Here is a 14,330-nt window from a genome sequence, read left to right on the forward strand (position 1 = left end):
CTTTAAAATATGCTATGCTTTCGGCAGGCTAGGACAGTTCTTTAGGAGTCTTTCTGCTCTAGTGGGTAAATTCGCATTCAATCAATTTCTGAAAATACACGTTCAGTTGCCAATGGGCTTGCATTTTTGATATGCAGCTTATAATACGCAGTTAATGGGCAGGAACTGCTCCTGGAGTGCAATTTTGGTCTGTCAAACATTTTTCAAGCCTTAGTGATCTATTGATTAAATCTGTATTCATACATTTTTTATGAATTCATGAGTTTCATACAATTTAAGACCATAACCTATGGTAAAAATCACCTGTCAATTAAAAAACAAAACAAAATCAAAACTGTTCTGAAACTGTACTAGACCCAAGAGAAGAATAGGATGAATACAGTTTCCCATCATTTCAGAAAAGACAATCTGAGGGGGAAATCTGTGCAAAAGCAATTGAAGAAATTGTTTTCAGGCCAATGCTTTATCTTTCATACACCTACTTAGGACTAGCTTTTTTAGCCAGACTCTTCAGCCCAGTAAAGGATTACTTAAAACTACATAATTTTTTTTTTAAAGGTTGCCATGGCCGGTGGCTCAGTTGGTTGGGGAGGCATCCCATACACCAAAAGGTGGCACGTTCGATTCTAGGTCAGGCCACATACCCAGTTTTTTTATTTGATCCCCGGCTGGGGCAACCAATCGATGTTTCTCTCTCATCTCTCTCCCTCTCCCTCCCTCTCTCTCTCTCTCTCTCTCTCTCTCTCTCTCTCTTTCCCCCTTTCCTCTCTCTAAAAAGATCAATTGAAAAAAGAAAAAAGGCCAGATCATTGCTTGGAATTTTAAGATTAGTAGAGGAAAAATTCAATACTAAGAATGACTACCACTCAGGTAATCATTCTTATTGTCAAGACATTTGTCAAAACTTCTCATTATTATGTTTATATTGAGAGTTCATATCTGTTGAGAGTTCATATCTGTTTACAACATAATTGAAAAATAAAATGAATGATCCTCATTCCTTAACACTAGAGGTAAAATCAAAGAAAGAAGATGAGTTTTAATTAACAAGAATTATTACCAAGTTAAGGTCAGATGAGGAAAAAAACAAACTAGAGTTCCTGAGCTTACCCTTGTCCCCCAGCCACCCTGCTTCTCTTGGGGCATGGACTGGAGGCGGAGTCCGGAACCTTGCCCAGGAGGCCTGGCAGAGAGGCACTGCCAAGGGGTGAGCCAGTGCTCTGTCTAGAGCTGGACCTGAGACCAAAGCTGGTGAAGAGTGGGCTTTCTCTTAGAGAAGTGGGCCATGAAATATCATTACCTATTAGTCACTGACCAGGTAAGTTCTTCTGACATGCTCTTTCCATAACATTCTCATTTGAAACATTATGGATGGAGCTTAGAATGTGGGGACTTGGGCTTTTCTGACATTGGTAATGTTTCCTGTTGACAAGCACCCGTTCTTACACATACACATTGTGTGATCATCAAGGTTTGCCCATTCACTTGTCTGTGCATGAGACACCGAGAGCTGTTGGAATAAAGAGTGTAACTATTCCAAAGAGCAGAGCTATAGGAAAGTTGAGAAAAAGTTCTTCATATGGCCATCTAACCTGACGCCCCAGATACTCAGTCATGGCACTGCTCACTAGTCAGCCCAGTCAGAGGGCACAGAAGAGGAAGGCAGTGTAAGCACTTACGATGTAAGCAAGGTGAGATCTAGTGATTACAGCTGTGCTTTCACTAGCAACGGTCATGCTCAGAGAGGCACCGGCAGCCAGCCGAGGCGCTGGGGCCCCTGACAGGGACACCTCCACTCTCACGTCCACGGTCATCGCCGAGAGGCCGTCTGTGACCGAGATCTCCAGGCTGTCTTCCCGCGCAGAGGAGCCGTCGTGGAGATACTGCAGCACATTTTTCTCAATATCCTCATATGTGAAAGTGTCACCTTTCAAGAATAAAACAAATTACAGAACCAATTACTTCTGGGAATGATGCTTTTCATTTATATAACACCTTTGATCTCAGTATTTCAAAGCACATATAGGATCACAAACTGGGAGATGGAGGCTAATTAGTCCAGCCACCCACCCAATATAGAATTCCCTTTACACTACCCTTGAAAAAGGAATTTAGCCTGTCCTTCAACACTTCTCAAGGTGAAAGGCTCACTATTTGACAAGGTGGCTCATTCTATGGGAGGAAGCTCTACTGTTTGTTTTGTGTGTGTTTTTTAAAAAATCTGCCTCTATAAGATCCATTCATCACTCTCAGGTCTAGAGAATAAAGGAGAAGCCTTTATTCTTTATGACAGTCCTTCTAGTACCTAATCTTGATATGGAAAGTTTTTTGAACAATAAAATAAATTATGCGTAATGAACCTGTAAGAGGTCTTTGTTTTAATTGAGAGTATAAGATTTTTTTTAATTAAAAATATCTAAAAATTAAAAAATGTACTTGAAGTTAGAAACTTAGTCTGGAGCACTAATTCATGATAGATTTGATATGTGCTGTGTGGAAAAGGTCATATTAGTTTAGGAAAAATAGATTTAAACAAAATTTAAAATTAAATTCTTTTTTCTGATTTTATCTATTTATCCATTCATTTATTATTTTTCCCATCACTATTTATCCTCTTCCACTCCCCCGCCCCTGCAATCACCACACTGTTGTCCATGTCCATGAATTTATCTCTCCTCTTTCTTCTTTGCTCAATCCCCCTCACACAAATTCCTCTAGCCATAAGTTTGTCCTTATTTTGCTTGGTAGTTCAGTTTGTTCATTAAATTCCACATATGAGTGAAATCAATATGGTACTTGCCTTTCTCTGTCTTTTAAACTGCAGGATTTATTAGAATTTTAGAATCTGTAATGTACAATATTAAAGCTTCTCAAAACTGTTTGGTCAAGGATCCCTTTTTTATGAGAAATGCCACTTAGTGTCCTGGGTCCCAACAATTCCACAGAGCACAGTCAGGGTACTGGTCTTCTTGGATGTTATATTCAACTCCAGTTCCTGATAGATTATTGACTCTCATAACTGGTGTGGTGTAATTAAACTAAAGAATTTATTCATGCTCTGTATTAGTCTTCTAAGCCTTCTCTTTCAACACTGTGTTATGGTGATTTACTGGTGCTAGTGGTGGTGTGCTTAAAAAAGTAATAAAACTGATAAGTTTATTGTAACACATTAAAAAGAACATTTTACTAACATCTTTGGATCTCTATGTTAATTACACAAATATAGGTGAAATATAATGTTCACAAAACTGGGCTATGACTATTATGCTCCCAAAGTAGTTCCCTTAGGATACTAGGAATCTATTCTAATATCCTTTTTTTTTTGTTCAGTAAATTGGTAAAAAATCTGCCTTTGTGACTCCCAAGTGCCTACTGCTTGTTCTCACAAATTCAATCTACCTTCAAGGTCAAACACATGCCCCCTGCCTCTGCAGGGATATTCAGAATAATGCATCTTTACACGACAACTAGGAATTCTATGAAGGTTTTGAGAAAGTACAGATTGTCAGAATAAGCACAGAGCATCCCAAGGTGACAACTTTCAAGGGGGTAATATCTACTTTGACATATAAGGGATGACGATTAGAAATTAGATTTAGTTACATTCTTTGTGTTTTTCTATACTTTCTAAACAATACGTGTTATTTTTTATAGCTGGAGAAAGTGCAGTAAATATTATTTTGGAAAGCTGGTCACATCACCACACTGTTATACTGTGTAAATACTATTTTAAAAATGTGTTCCCTTTTTTTATGAAGATACATGTACTTGACACTATCAGAATTGCAGTGCTATAAATACTGTGAAGGTTTACATATCATAGTAAGGAAACAGATTCATGCCCATGAACAACCTATAGGAGAGTGGCAGCTGACAACTCCTATGAGGCTGTTCTGAATGCATTTACTCCAGGTTTCAAAAATCAACCAATTGCACCTACAAGTTGAGGAAACAGCTTCATAGTTTTGGGCATGGGAGGTGGCACAGAGAAGTCCCAAATATTTCAGCTGATGAACTAAACACTAATTTCCCCCCTTTCTAAGTTATCTCCTCATAATTTGTCCCACAAAATTGCTGACTTATTGTCTGAGACACATAAAACTGATGGCAGAGCAAGAAATCCCTCGATGACAGAGTGAGCAGCTACCTGGGGCCATGGGCCCTGGGAACTCAGCTGTGTCCTTAAGGAGCACGCCGTGCTCGGGCGGTTTCCGAAGCTCAAAGAGGAGTTCTTCAGGCGCTGTCTCGGTGTCTCTTATTACCACCTGCAGCCCTGAAGTCAGGAAAATAAAGCCTGGTGAGAAGGTGTGTACATTAAAAACTGTATTCTCTGTGTACACTGAAGCCACAGGCCAGGCTGGAAGCCATGTTGTGGGTAATCTGATAGTTATAAGAAAGCACTGTTTAATCCCAATCAACCACAAAGGAGTGAAAACTGATAATACAGTCAATTCCCAAATTACAAGTAGATTCTTCCACAAGTTAACTTATAAGCAGGTAGTTCTGAATGCAGACACCTTTTTTATTTCCACACAAATGAAGGTAGGGAAGCCCACAAAAAGGTCAGGTTTACCTGACTAGCTCGGGTAGGTTTTCTTCCAAAAAATACTCCCAGAAACTAACTTTGTTTTTCATTGTTTCTTCCCTTCTTCTCTCTCTGAATCTACATAAGAGCCAAGTTATTTTAACAATAGTTGCTCCTGCCCTCACTGGAGTGAGAAGCAGGGTGAAAGTGACAGTTGTTTATAAGTTGGATGATAATTAATTTTAGGCCAATACCCACATGTAGAAACTGGGTAAGAATCTGCACTTAGGATGTTCTTGGCGAAAGAATACACTTCTAAAGAGTGAGTATAGTAATAGATAAATCACATACAAAAGAACTGGGCCAACACTAACTCTTCACAGCTTCCCAAGGTTACTGTGATCTGTCATTTCTCCCGTTACTCTTTACTTTCTAAATAGGAAATGAAGGAAGTCATTGAAAAGGCTCCCCCCATTCTCTCTGCTCTCTGTTACTTTATATTTTAGTGATGGCCACAAATCAGTCTCTTGGAGGCTGGACAATAAATTCTGTGTTGTATTCCATCCCCGAGCATTGGCCTCTGAAGGGTTTATTGCCTTCTCTCTGTGCTGTTTCTATTTTCATGGAAATGGGCAGAGGGAAGGATATAGATGAGGAGCAAGTACCTTCTGGAAGAGGAGGTCGTTACTTTTTGGTAAGCATCAAGAGGTTTGAACAGGAACCATTGCTAAATTATGGTTCCATTTTCAGAGCCATGCTTCTTTCGGGCTCCCAGTTCTTACCTATGGAAGCTCTGCCTCCTGGGCTGACCTTGAGCAGTGGAGCTGTGACCTGGAACACTGGGGGGTGCCGATCCGAGTGAAGTAAGTGAATGGTGAGGGCCATCTCCGGACTCGTGTGTTCTCCATCCGAAACTAGAAAGGTACATACACATAAACCTGCTGTAGGCTGGTCACCTTCAGGCTATTTCCATAAATGTGTAGCCAGAGTTTTTTAGATTACCATAGCACTTTGAAGAGATGCTGACAAATGGGAAAAGTGAGTAAGCAAGATACTGTGAGCTATTCTAACAAAACCTGTTCTAGGGGATAACAAAAAGGGTAAAGGGCCATAACAACAAGTTTATTCTAAGAAGCAAGTTTTACAACAACATGATATTGATAAATGTTAGTGGAAAGAAAAATAATACAAAACTTGTACCCTTATATGATGTTGGTAAAGGCTTTTATTTATGGGATTATTTTTTAAATTAAATTAATTCTTCCAATGTTCCAGGGAAAGATTTTTTTTTTCAAGAAATCTCTTTTAGAAAGAACATGTCCATGACTCCTTAGAAAATAGCTTTTGAACAGGACAGAATATGTCCATACAAACATCTTAAATGGCATTTGTTTGGAAGTAAGCAGACCTATTTTTACCTGGCTGTTATGCACAACACAATAAATGGAAGACACCTTTGTGAACAAAACAGTGACCTTAAGATTTATTTCCCTGGATTACCTGACAGCCAAGTGAATACTGATCACCTGAGGGAAATGAAAGCAGAATTGCCTGATCCTTGATTCGTATTTCTACTTCCCCATAACTTAACACACCCTCGCTTCTCTAAAAGCCAAGAGGATTGCCTGCCCCACCAGCTCATTCATGTGTTTATTTGTAGTGGCAATTGAGAAAACTGCACTATTGATTACTTTATTTTTCTTTATTTTTATAACTTTATTTACTATGGATTATTTTAAATGTGTGCTATGTTTTTAGAGGGGTTGGTTATAAGAAACTGGTTTCCTTCTTCACTTTCTTCTGAACTTAGTAATGGTCAATAGGAATCTGATCTGTATTTTTCCAAAGAAGACATACATATGACAAACAGGTGCATGAGAAGGTGTTCACATCACTGATCATCAGGAAAATGCAAATCAAAACCACAATGAGATATTACCTCACACCTGTGAGAATGGCTATCATCAAAAGCACAATAGTTAACAAGTGTTGGTGAGGATGTAAGACAAAGAAAACCTTTGTGCACTGTTTGTGAGACTATATATTGTTGCAGCCACCATGAAAAACAGTGTGAAGGTTCCTCACAAATTAAAAATAGAATTATGATATGACTCAGCAATCCCAATTCTGGGTATTTATCTAAAGAAAAAATACAAAAACCAAAACATTAACTTGAAAAGATATCTGCATCCCTGTGTTTACTGCAGCATTATTTATAATTGGCAAGGCATGGAAACAACCTAAGTGTCCATTAATGGATAAGTGGATAAAGAAAACATCATATATATGTGATGGAATGTTATTCAGCCATAAAAAAGAATGAAATCTTGCCATTTGTGACAGACAACACAATGGACCTTGAAGACACACCATATGATTTCACTTACTATATATGTGGACCCTAAAAAATGAACAGATTAGTGGTTGCCAGAGGTAAGGGATGGGAGGTGGGTGAAATGAGTGAAGGTGGTCAAAAGATACAAACTTCCATTTATAAGATAAATAAGCCCCAAGGATGTAATGCACAACATGGTGACTATCCTATATAATAGAAGGCTAATATGCAAATTGTCCCCTCAACTGGGAGTTTGACTGGGAGTTCGTTCAGGGGGTGGGGGGGCCAGCCAACAGCCTGCGGCCCCTCCCCCTGGCCGGCCTACCCCAATTGTCCCTATTGGGGCAGGCCGCCTGGACCCCACCCATGCACGATTTCGTGCACTGGGCCTCTAGTAGTAAATAATACTGTATTGCATATTTGAAAGTTGCTAAGAGAGTAGATCTTAAAAGTTAAGCATGAGCCCTGACCGGTTTGGCTCAGTGGATGGAGCGTTGGCCTGCTGACTCAGGGGTCCCAGGTTCGATTCCGGTCAAGGGCATGAGCCTTGGTTGCGGGCACATACCCAGTGGGGAGTGTGCAGGAGGCAGCTGATTGATGTTTCTCTCTCATCGATGTTTCTGACTCTCTATCCCTCTCCCTTCCTCTCTATAAAAAATCAATAAAATATATATTTTTTTAAAAAGTTAAGCATGAGACATCACACAAACAAGATGAAGGATAAAAACCACATAATCATATCAATAGATGCAGAAACAGCATTTTAAAAAAATACAGCATCCATTTATGACAAAAACTCTCAGCAAGATGGGAATAGAGGGAACATGCCTCAACATAATAAAGGCCATATATGACAAACCCACAGCCATACTCAATGGGCAAAAGCTACAAGCATCTCCTATAAGATCAGGAACAAGACAGGAATATCTGCTTTCATCACTCTTATTCAACATAGTACTGGAAGACCTAGCCACAGCAATCAGATAAGAAGAAGAAATAAAAGGCATCTAACTGTAAAAGAAGTAAAACTGTCATTATTTGCAGATTATGAGAATCCTACAGATTCCACCAAAGAATTACTAGAAGTGATCAATGAATTCAGTAAAGTAGCAGGATGCAAAACAAATTAGTTGCATTTCTATACAACAACAATTAACTATCAAAAAGAAAAACTAAGAAAGCAATCCCATACACAATTGCATCCAAGTAAATAGACAGGACTAAATTTAACCAAGGATGTAAAAAACCTATACTCATAAAATTATGAAACACTGAAGAAAGAAAATGAAGGAGATACAAATAAGTGGAAGCATATACTGTGTTCACGGATAGGAAGAATTAACATCATTAAAATGTCCACACAATCCAAAGCAATCTATAGATACAGGACAACTCCTATCAAGAGACCAATGGTGTATTCCATAGAACTAGAACAAATATTTCAAAAATTTTAAGAAACAAACAAAAAAAAAGACCCTAAATATCACAGCAATCTTGAGAAGGAAGAACAAAGTTGGAAGAATCACACTATCTGATATCAAACTATATGACAAAACCACAGTAATCAAAACAGCATGGTACGACCATAAAAAACATACATACAGTTCAATGGAACAGAATAGAGAACCCAGAAATAAACCAGGGCCTTTATGGCTAATTAATATTTGACAAAGGAGGCAAAAACATATAATGGAGTAAAGATTGTCTATTCACTAAATTGTATTGGGAAAATTAGACAAATATATGCAAAAAAATAAACTAGGTTACTTTCTTACACCATACACAAAATAGATTAAAGATGTAAATGGAAGACTCAAAAACCATAAAAATCCTAGAAGAAAACATAGGCAGTAAAATCTAAGACATTTTTGGAAGCAATATTTTTTTCTAATATATCTTCTCAGGCAAGAGAAGCAAACAAACAAAAAACAAGTGGGACTACATCAAACTAAAAAGTTTTTGCACAACTAAATGAAAAGACAATACATTGAATGGGAGAACATATTCACTAATGATATATCTGATAAGGGGTTGACATCCAAAATTTATAAAGAACTTATAAAATTCAACACCAATAAAAACAAATAATCCAATTAAGAAAATGGGCAAAGACCTAAATAGATACTTCTCCAAAGAGGACATACAGATGGCCAATAGACATATGAAAAGATGCTCAATGTCATTAATCATTAGAGAAATTCACAATGAGATACCATGTTATACCTGTCAAAATGGCTATCATCAATAAATCAACAAACAACAAGTGTTGGCAAAGATGTAGAGAAAAGAGAACCCTTGTTCCCTGTTGGTAGGAATGCAAATTGCTACAGCCACGGTGGAAAGCAGGATGGAGTTATTTCAAAAAATTAAAAATGGAACTGCCTTATGACCTATTGATTCCACTTCTAGGAATACTAGTATATCCAAAGAAACCCAAAACACTAATTTGAAAGAATATATGCACCCCTATATTCATTGCAGCATTAATTATAGTAGCCAAGATTTGGAAGCAGTCTAAGTGTCCATCAGTAGATGAGTGGATTAAAAAAGCTGTGGTACATTTACACAATGGAATACTACTTGGCCATAAAAAGAAGGAAATCTTACTCTTTACAACTGAATGGCTGGACCTGGAGAGTATTATGCTAAGTGAAATAAGCCAGTGAAATAAGACAATACTGTACATTGCTTTGGCTTGTACAATAATCGAAATACTCTTTTTCTTTAAAAAAATGTTTTAAAAGAGAAAGCCAAGTACATACACTATGATTTTACTTATATGTGGAATCTAATGAACAAAATAAACTAACAAACAAAATAGAGACAGACTTATAGATACAGAGAACAGACTGACAACTGAGGGGAGGGAGTTGGATAAAAAAGTTGAGGGGATTAAGCAAACAAACAAACACCAAAACACTCATAGATGGACAACAGTATGGTGATTACCAATGGGAAAGGGGGTAGGAGAGGGTAAAGGGAGGATAAATGGTGATGGAAGGAGACTTGTCTTGGGGTGATGAACACACAATACAATATACAAATGATGTATTAGAGAATTGTACACTTAAAAATCTATGTGATTTTATTAACCAATGTCACCCCAGTAAATTCAATAAAAAAGTTCGCATCACAAGAAAATAACTTTTGCAACTGTATATGATAACTTATGTTAACTAGACTTATTGTGGTAATCATTTCTCAATATATACAAATATCAACTGATTATGTTGTACACCTGAAACTAATATGTTATATGTCAATAATATCTCAATAAAAATTTTAAAACATGATATAACATTAAAATTTACTGTTGATTCAAGTGTGATTTATAACCCTCAAAGAAAAAAGGCAGGTCTGGGAGTTTGAGGAAGGTGATTCTCCCTCCCACCAAGATTTACACCAACATGAAAAGTGACAGGACATATGAATGGTTGATTCTAATGGAATAGTCAATCCTAACTAGACAGCTATTTAAGGATGCCATTTATAATCAACCATCCTCACTTTAGATCTAAACAAGAATGCTTGTCTCTGTTTTGCCCAGCATAGATGTCAGATCCAACTCTGTTTTTGCTTGTTGGCACTCAGCTTCTAATGGACTGTGAACTAAAGCTGGGATGCTGAAGTCTCCTACACACAGCTTTCACAACTCACTCTCTGGGCCATAACACTTCTCCCTCCGGTAACAAGGTATTCAACGAAAAGGCTCTATTTAAGAATATATACAACCACTTTCATTGGGTCACATAGAGATGATTATGTGCCAATAATTGTCCTGGGAACTTTACATAAATATAATCATGACTTATTTTCCTCACTGATGGATGAAGCATCTAGGCACAGAGAGGTTAAGAAACTTTCCCAGAGTAGGCTGAACCCCAGACAGTCTATATCCAGAGTCTATTATCTTAACCACTATTACCTATTTTTAATAGGTATTTGAACAAGTTAAAATGGGACTCAAGCAACACTAACCTTTGGTATCCTTGGTGGATTGTTTTTCCTATGAATACAAAGTTAAGGTATGACTATTTAACTAGCCATGTGATTATTTTAGAAGAAACTTGTCTCATGTAACTTTTAAGCAGTTCTTAGAAAATAGTTAAAAGTGATGATGAAGAGAGCAAAAAAAGGGAGAAAGGACTAATAAGGAAAGAAAAAATTCCATTTTCTAATAAAATTGAGTTTAAAATCTTCACCTGTGAAGTGGAATTTCACCGATTCTGGGAGACCTGCAAGAACAGAAGAGAGAAAATCAGTGTACTAAACATTTTGAGGTCAGCAATGGATGGGGAAGGTATAAAATATGTGGCAGAGGTTAGAAAAGTAACGGATGTTTTCATCTAAATTATTATAGTTTAAGGAAAGGCTACCAGGCCATTAGATAATGTTATGTTGAATTTAAAATTAGTGTCACCACTAATTTTAAGTAACCAAAAGAACCACAAAGTGGTATAATTTTATATCACAGCAGTCAGAGTGATTTATAATACATTCATTCAGATCCCATTTTATCAGTACATAAAACCTTGCAAATCCGTGAGTGTGGGTGATGTCATATATCACTGACAAGGCTGTCTGGTGGGTCAATTCCATTGTAGAATTGAGTGATGCCTGGGACAATGAATTACACACTGTAACAGTGTGAGAGATTTATCTCATGGCATTTACCCCATAGATTATACAGGACAGGATTCTGCTCTCTCAAAAAAGGCTTTAGGAACTCAGGCGAGTATAGTGGATATGGAAATAACTTCAACCATGGCTGACATGTTTTCTTTTTCTCTAATCCCAGGATATCCTGAGTTTCTTGTAAAGTAGGTCTTACAAAGTAGGGGTTAGGGAACCATGAACATTTTCATGGGCTATTGGTTACCCAGTTACTAAATACTGGGGATATTCCTTAGAGAAGTGGCCTACCCCTATCCTTAGAGATTTTTAATCCAATTGAGTAGTTAATCATGTCCCAGACAATTACAGTTATATAAATAATGACAATTATTACTTAAATGTTGCCCTTAATTTAAAACAGAACTCTAAAATTATTTTATCCATGTTCAACTCATCATAAGAAATTAAAGGCTTTTCCATATTATCAAAGTTACCATATAAAAATAATACTGTATATTAGTTGTATTATGTAATACACATATCTTAACGATCATAAAGAAATAGCTTCAAGATTTTTAGAATCATTTCGAGGCACAAAAATATTTAGGATAGGGACTCAACCTCCTGCTTTCCCAGGAGCAGCTCTGATTACTGACTGGGTCAAGGGGAGACATAAGAGGGGCGGGGGGCAGTAAGGATTAAGGCTATCTTGGCGTAGTGGCAGGGCACATACTGGCTTGATTTAATGATTCAGTTATTCTTTTACTTAGCCTTCTCTTCCTTTAAAAAGGTACCTCCTGACAAATCCGTGTTTTAATCCCAAAAGGTCACCTGCACTCTCCACTCCTATATGGGATCTTCCCTGAAGCACTACGGGACTCTTCTCACTGTATTCCTTTCACCCACATGTCCATCCACCCTGGCTTCCTCCTCAAATCCATTCATATCACTGCAGTTGAAGAATTCCTTATGAAAAGACATTCTCCTAGATCCTAAACCCTCCACTGGGTTCTTGTTGTTGGGATAAAGATCCAAATCTCTATAAGTGTACAGAGCCTCTAAGGTCTGGCCTCCATCTCCCCCCAGACCCATCCCGCTCTGCTCAACCATCCACATTCCAGACACACTGGACTTTTGTTCAATCCCAAGAATACCATATTCGCTCCCTCGCCAGGAACTCTGCACAAGGGGTGTGTGTCCTTTCTTCAGGAATGTTCTATAACAAAACAACCCCAATATGCACACTTAGCCTAGTTAGCTTTTCCCTATTTATCCCAGGTCCATACCACACTGGGTAGCCTCCACTGAGCCTCCAGTCTAGGTCAGTGTTGTTACATCTAATTCCACCACTTATCAGAGCTCTTATCTCAGCCTGCAATTAAACATTCATTACTGAGATTATTTACCAAATTCTGTCTCTGTACAGCACTTAGAACCCCAAAGTCGCCAAGAACAAGATTCATGCCTCTCTTTGCTTATCACTATATATTCAAGGCCTCACTCAGTGATTGCTACATAGTAGGCATAAAATAAATATTTATTGAAGGTATTTCTGCATGCATGAATAAATTAAGAAAAGGGATGAACTGAGTCCAAGGTACATATTAGCCTGCAAGTCTCGAGCTATTTGAACAGCTATAAAGCAGCATCACCTAACTACCTAGGAGGACAACAGGAAGAGTTAGGGTGAGCCTGCCATGAAGAGCCACAGAGGATAGTTTAGGTGCCTGAAAACAGAAAAGAAAGCATTACCAGCGAAGGAGAAGGCCATGATTTCCTGGAGGTGGGGGGCTGCCGTGGGAGGGCGGTACATGATTTTGCCCTGGTTAATATCTTCCTGTGTGAAATACCGGATGGGAGAGTGGGGCTGGTCCCTATGTTCGATGATACCTGGGGAGAAGGAGACTGGGCATGAGCATCAGCAGTAGTTCTGGATGACTAACCGAATCACCAGAGACATCAGCTGCCTTTCCCACTGGCGAGAGCCTTTTATCCTTCAGGAACTACTGCTCTCAGGTTGTTCTTGGTATACTATTCTCCTGTTATTCAACAAAATGCAAATCTGAAACCCAAATAGACTCTTGACAAGGAATCGTTGACTATAAACAATAGAAAGACACAAACTGCCCCTACTGTAGCTGAGCCCAGGTAATTCTACAGAAGTCATAGACACTGTACCGTAATTATGAGATTCTCTCAATTGAGTTTAAGTTCAAAGGTCAAGGTGACTGGGGAATGGCACAGACTGGTCTCCTGGTGAGCTGCAGAGAGATTTTTATCCATCTACCCTCTTTCTTTCAGGAACTCCTTAGTCTCTGTGATGATCTCTGGCAATAGTAACATGGGTCTTGACTATTCTAAGACCTGGATTTACAATGATCACTTTGCTTGTGATAAATGCCTAGGAGCTGTCTATTTGCCTGTCATTTCTAAATTTTTCAGGTACAGAACTGTGATCATCTTTCATGTCCTATTACCTCTTCCAAAGGAGGACATGAGTGAGGCTTAGTGTTGGACTAGTTCAACTTCTGAAGGGCTGAGAGTCCATCAGGACGCAAGTCTGAAAGTACTTCATCTCTCCCTGGCAACACAGGGAGAACGAGTCTAGCTATGACTTAGCAGAGTAAAAATGGTGGATGGAGACTTTTAGACTTTTAATTTATTTGGATTTTATCAAAAGGGTAATGGAATTTTTAGGCTTTGACTTCTCCCTGGGAATTTGATCATCTGAAAGGCTTACATTTAGGGCAGGGACTGGTCTTGGGAGAGCAGCCTGAGAGCCGGAAGCAGAATTATCTTAATAGAAGCTGATCTCCTCTCCACCACCTCTCTTTGGGCATAGGCCTATTAGTTAAA

At 38.3% G+C, this 14,330-nt stretch overlaps 1 protein-coding gene across 1 annotated transcript in view; it reads right to left on the bottom strand.

The window, feature by feature from the left end:
• FRAS1 (Fraser extracellular matrix complex subunit 1) overlaps positions 1–14,330 on the bottom strand; it is a 444,205-nt gene that overhangs the window by 97,424 nt on the left and 332,451 nt on the right. Inside the window, exons 34-38 of the mRNA XM_070394313.1 lie at positions 13,227–13,364; positions 11,063–11,095; positions 5,308–5,439; positions 4,148–4,273; positions 1,680–1,927 (exon numbers count right to left, since the gene is read on the bottom strand). Of these exons, the coding sequence (XP_070250414.1) occupies positions 1,680–1,927; positions 4,148–4,273; positions 5,308–5,439; positions 11,063–11,095; positions 13,227–13,364 (677 nt within the window). The remainder of the gene's footprint in view (positions 1–1,679; positions 1,928–4,147; positions 4,274–5,307; positions 5,440–11,062; positions 11,096–13,226; positions 13,365–14,330) is intronic.

The sequence above is a fragment of the Myotis yumanensis genome, unplaced genomic scaffold, assembly GCF_028538775.1.
Source record: "Myotis yumanensis isolate MYYU_CA2020_CCGP unplaced genomic scaffold, mMyoYum1.0.hap1 SCAF_1, whole genome shotgun sequence".
NCBI lineage: Eukaryota > Metazoa > Chordata > Mammalia > Chiroptera > Vespertilionidae > Myotis > Myotis yumanensis.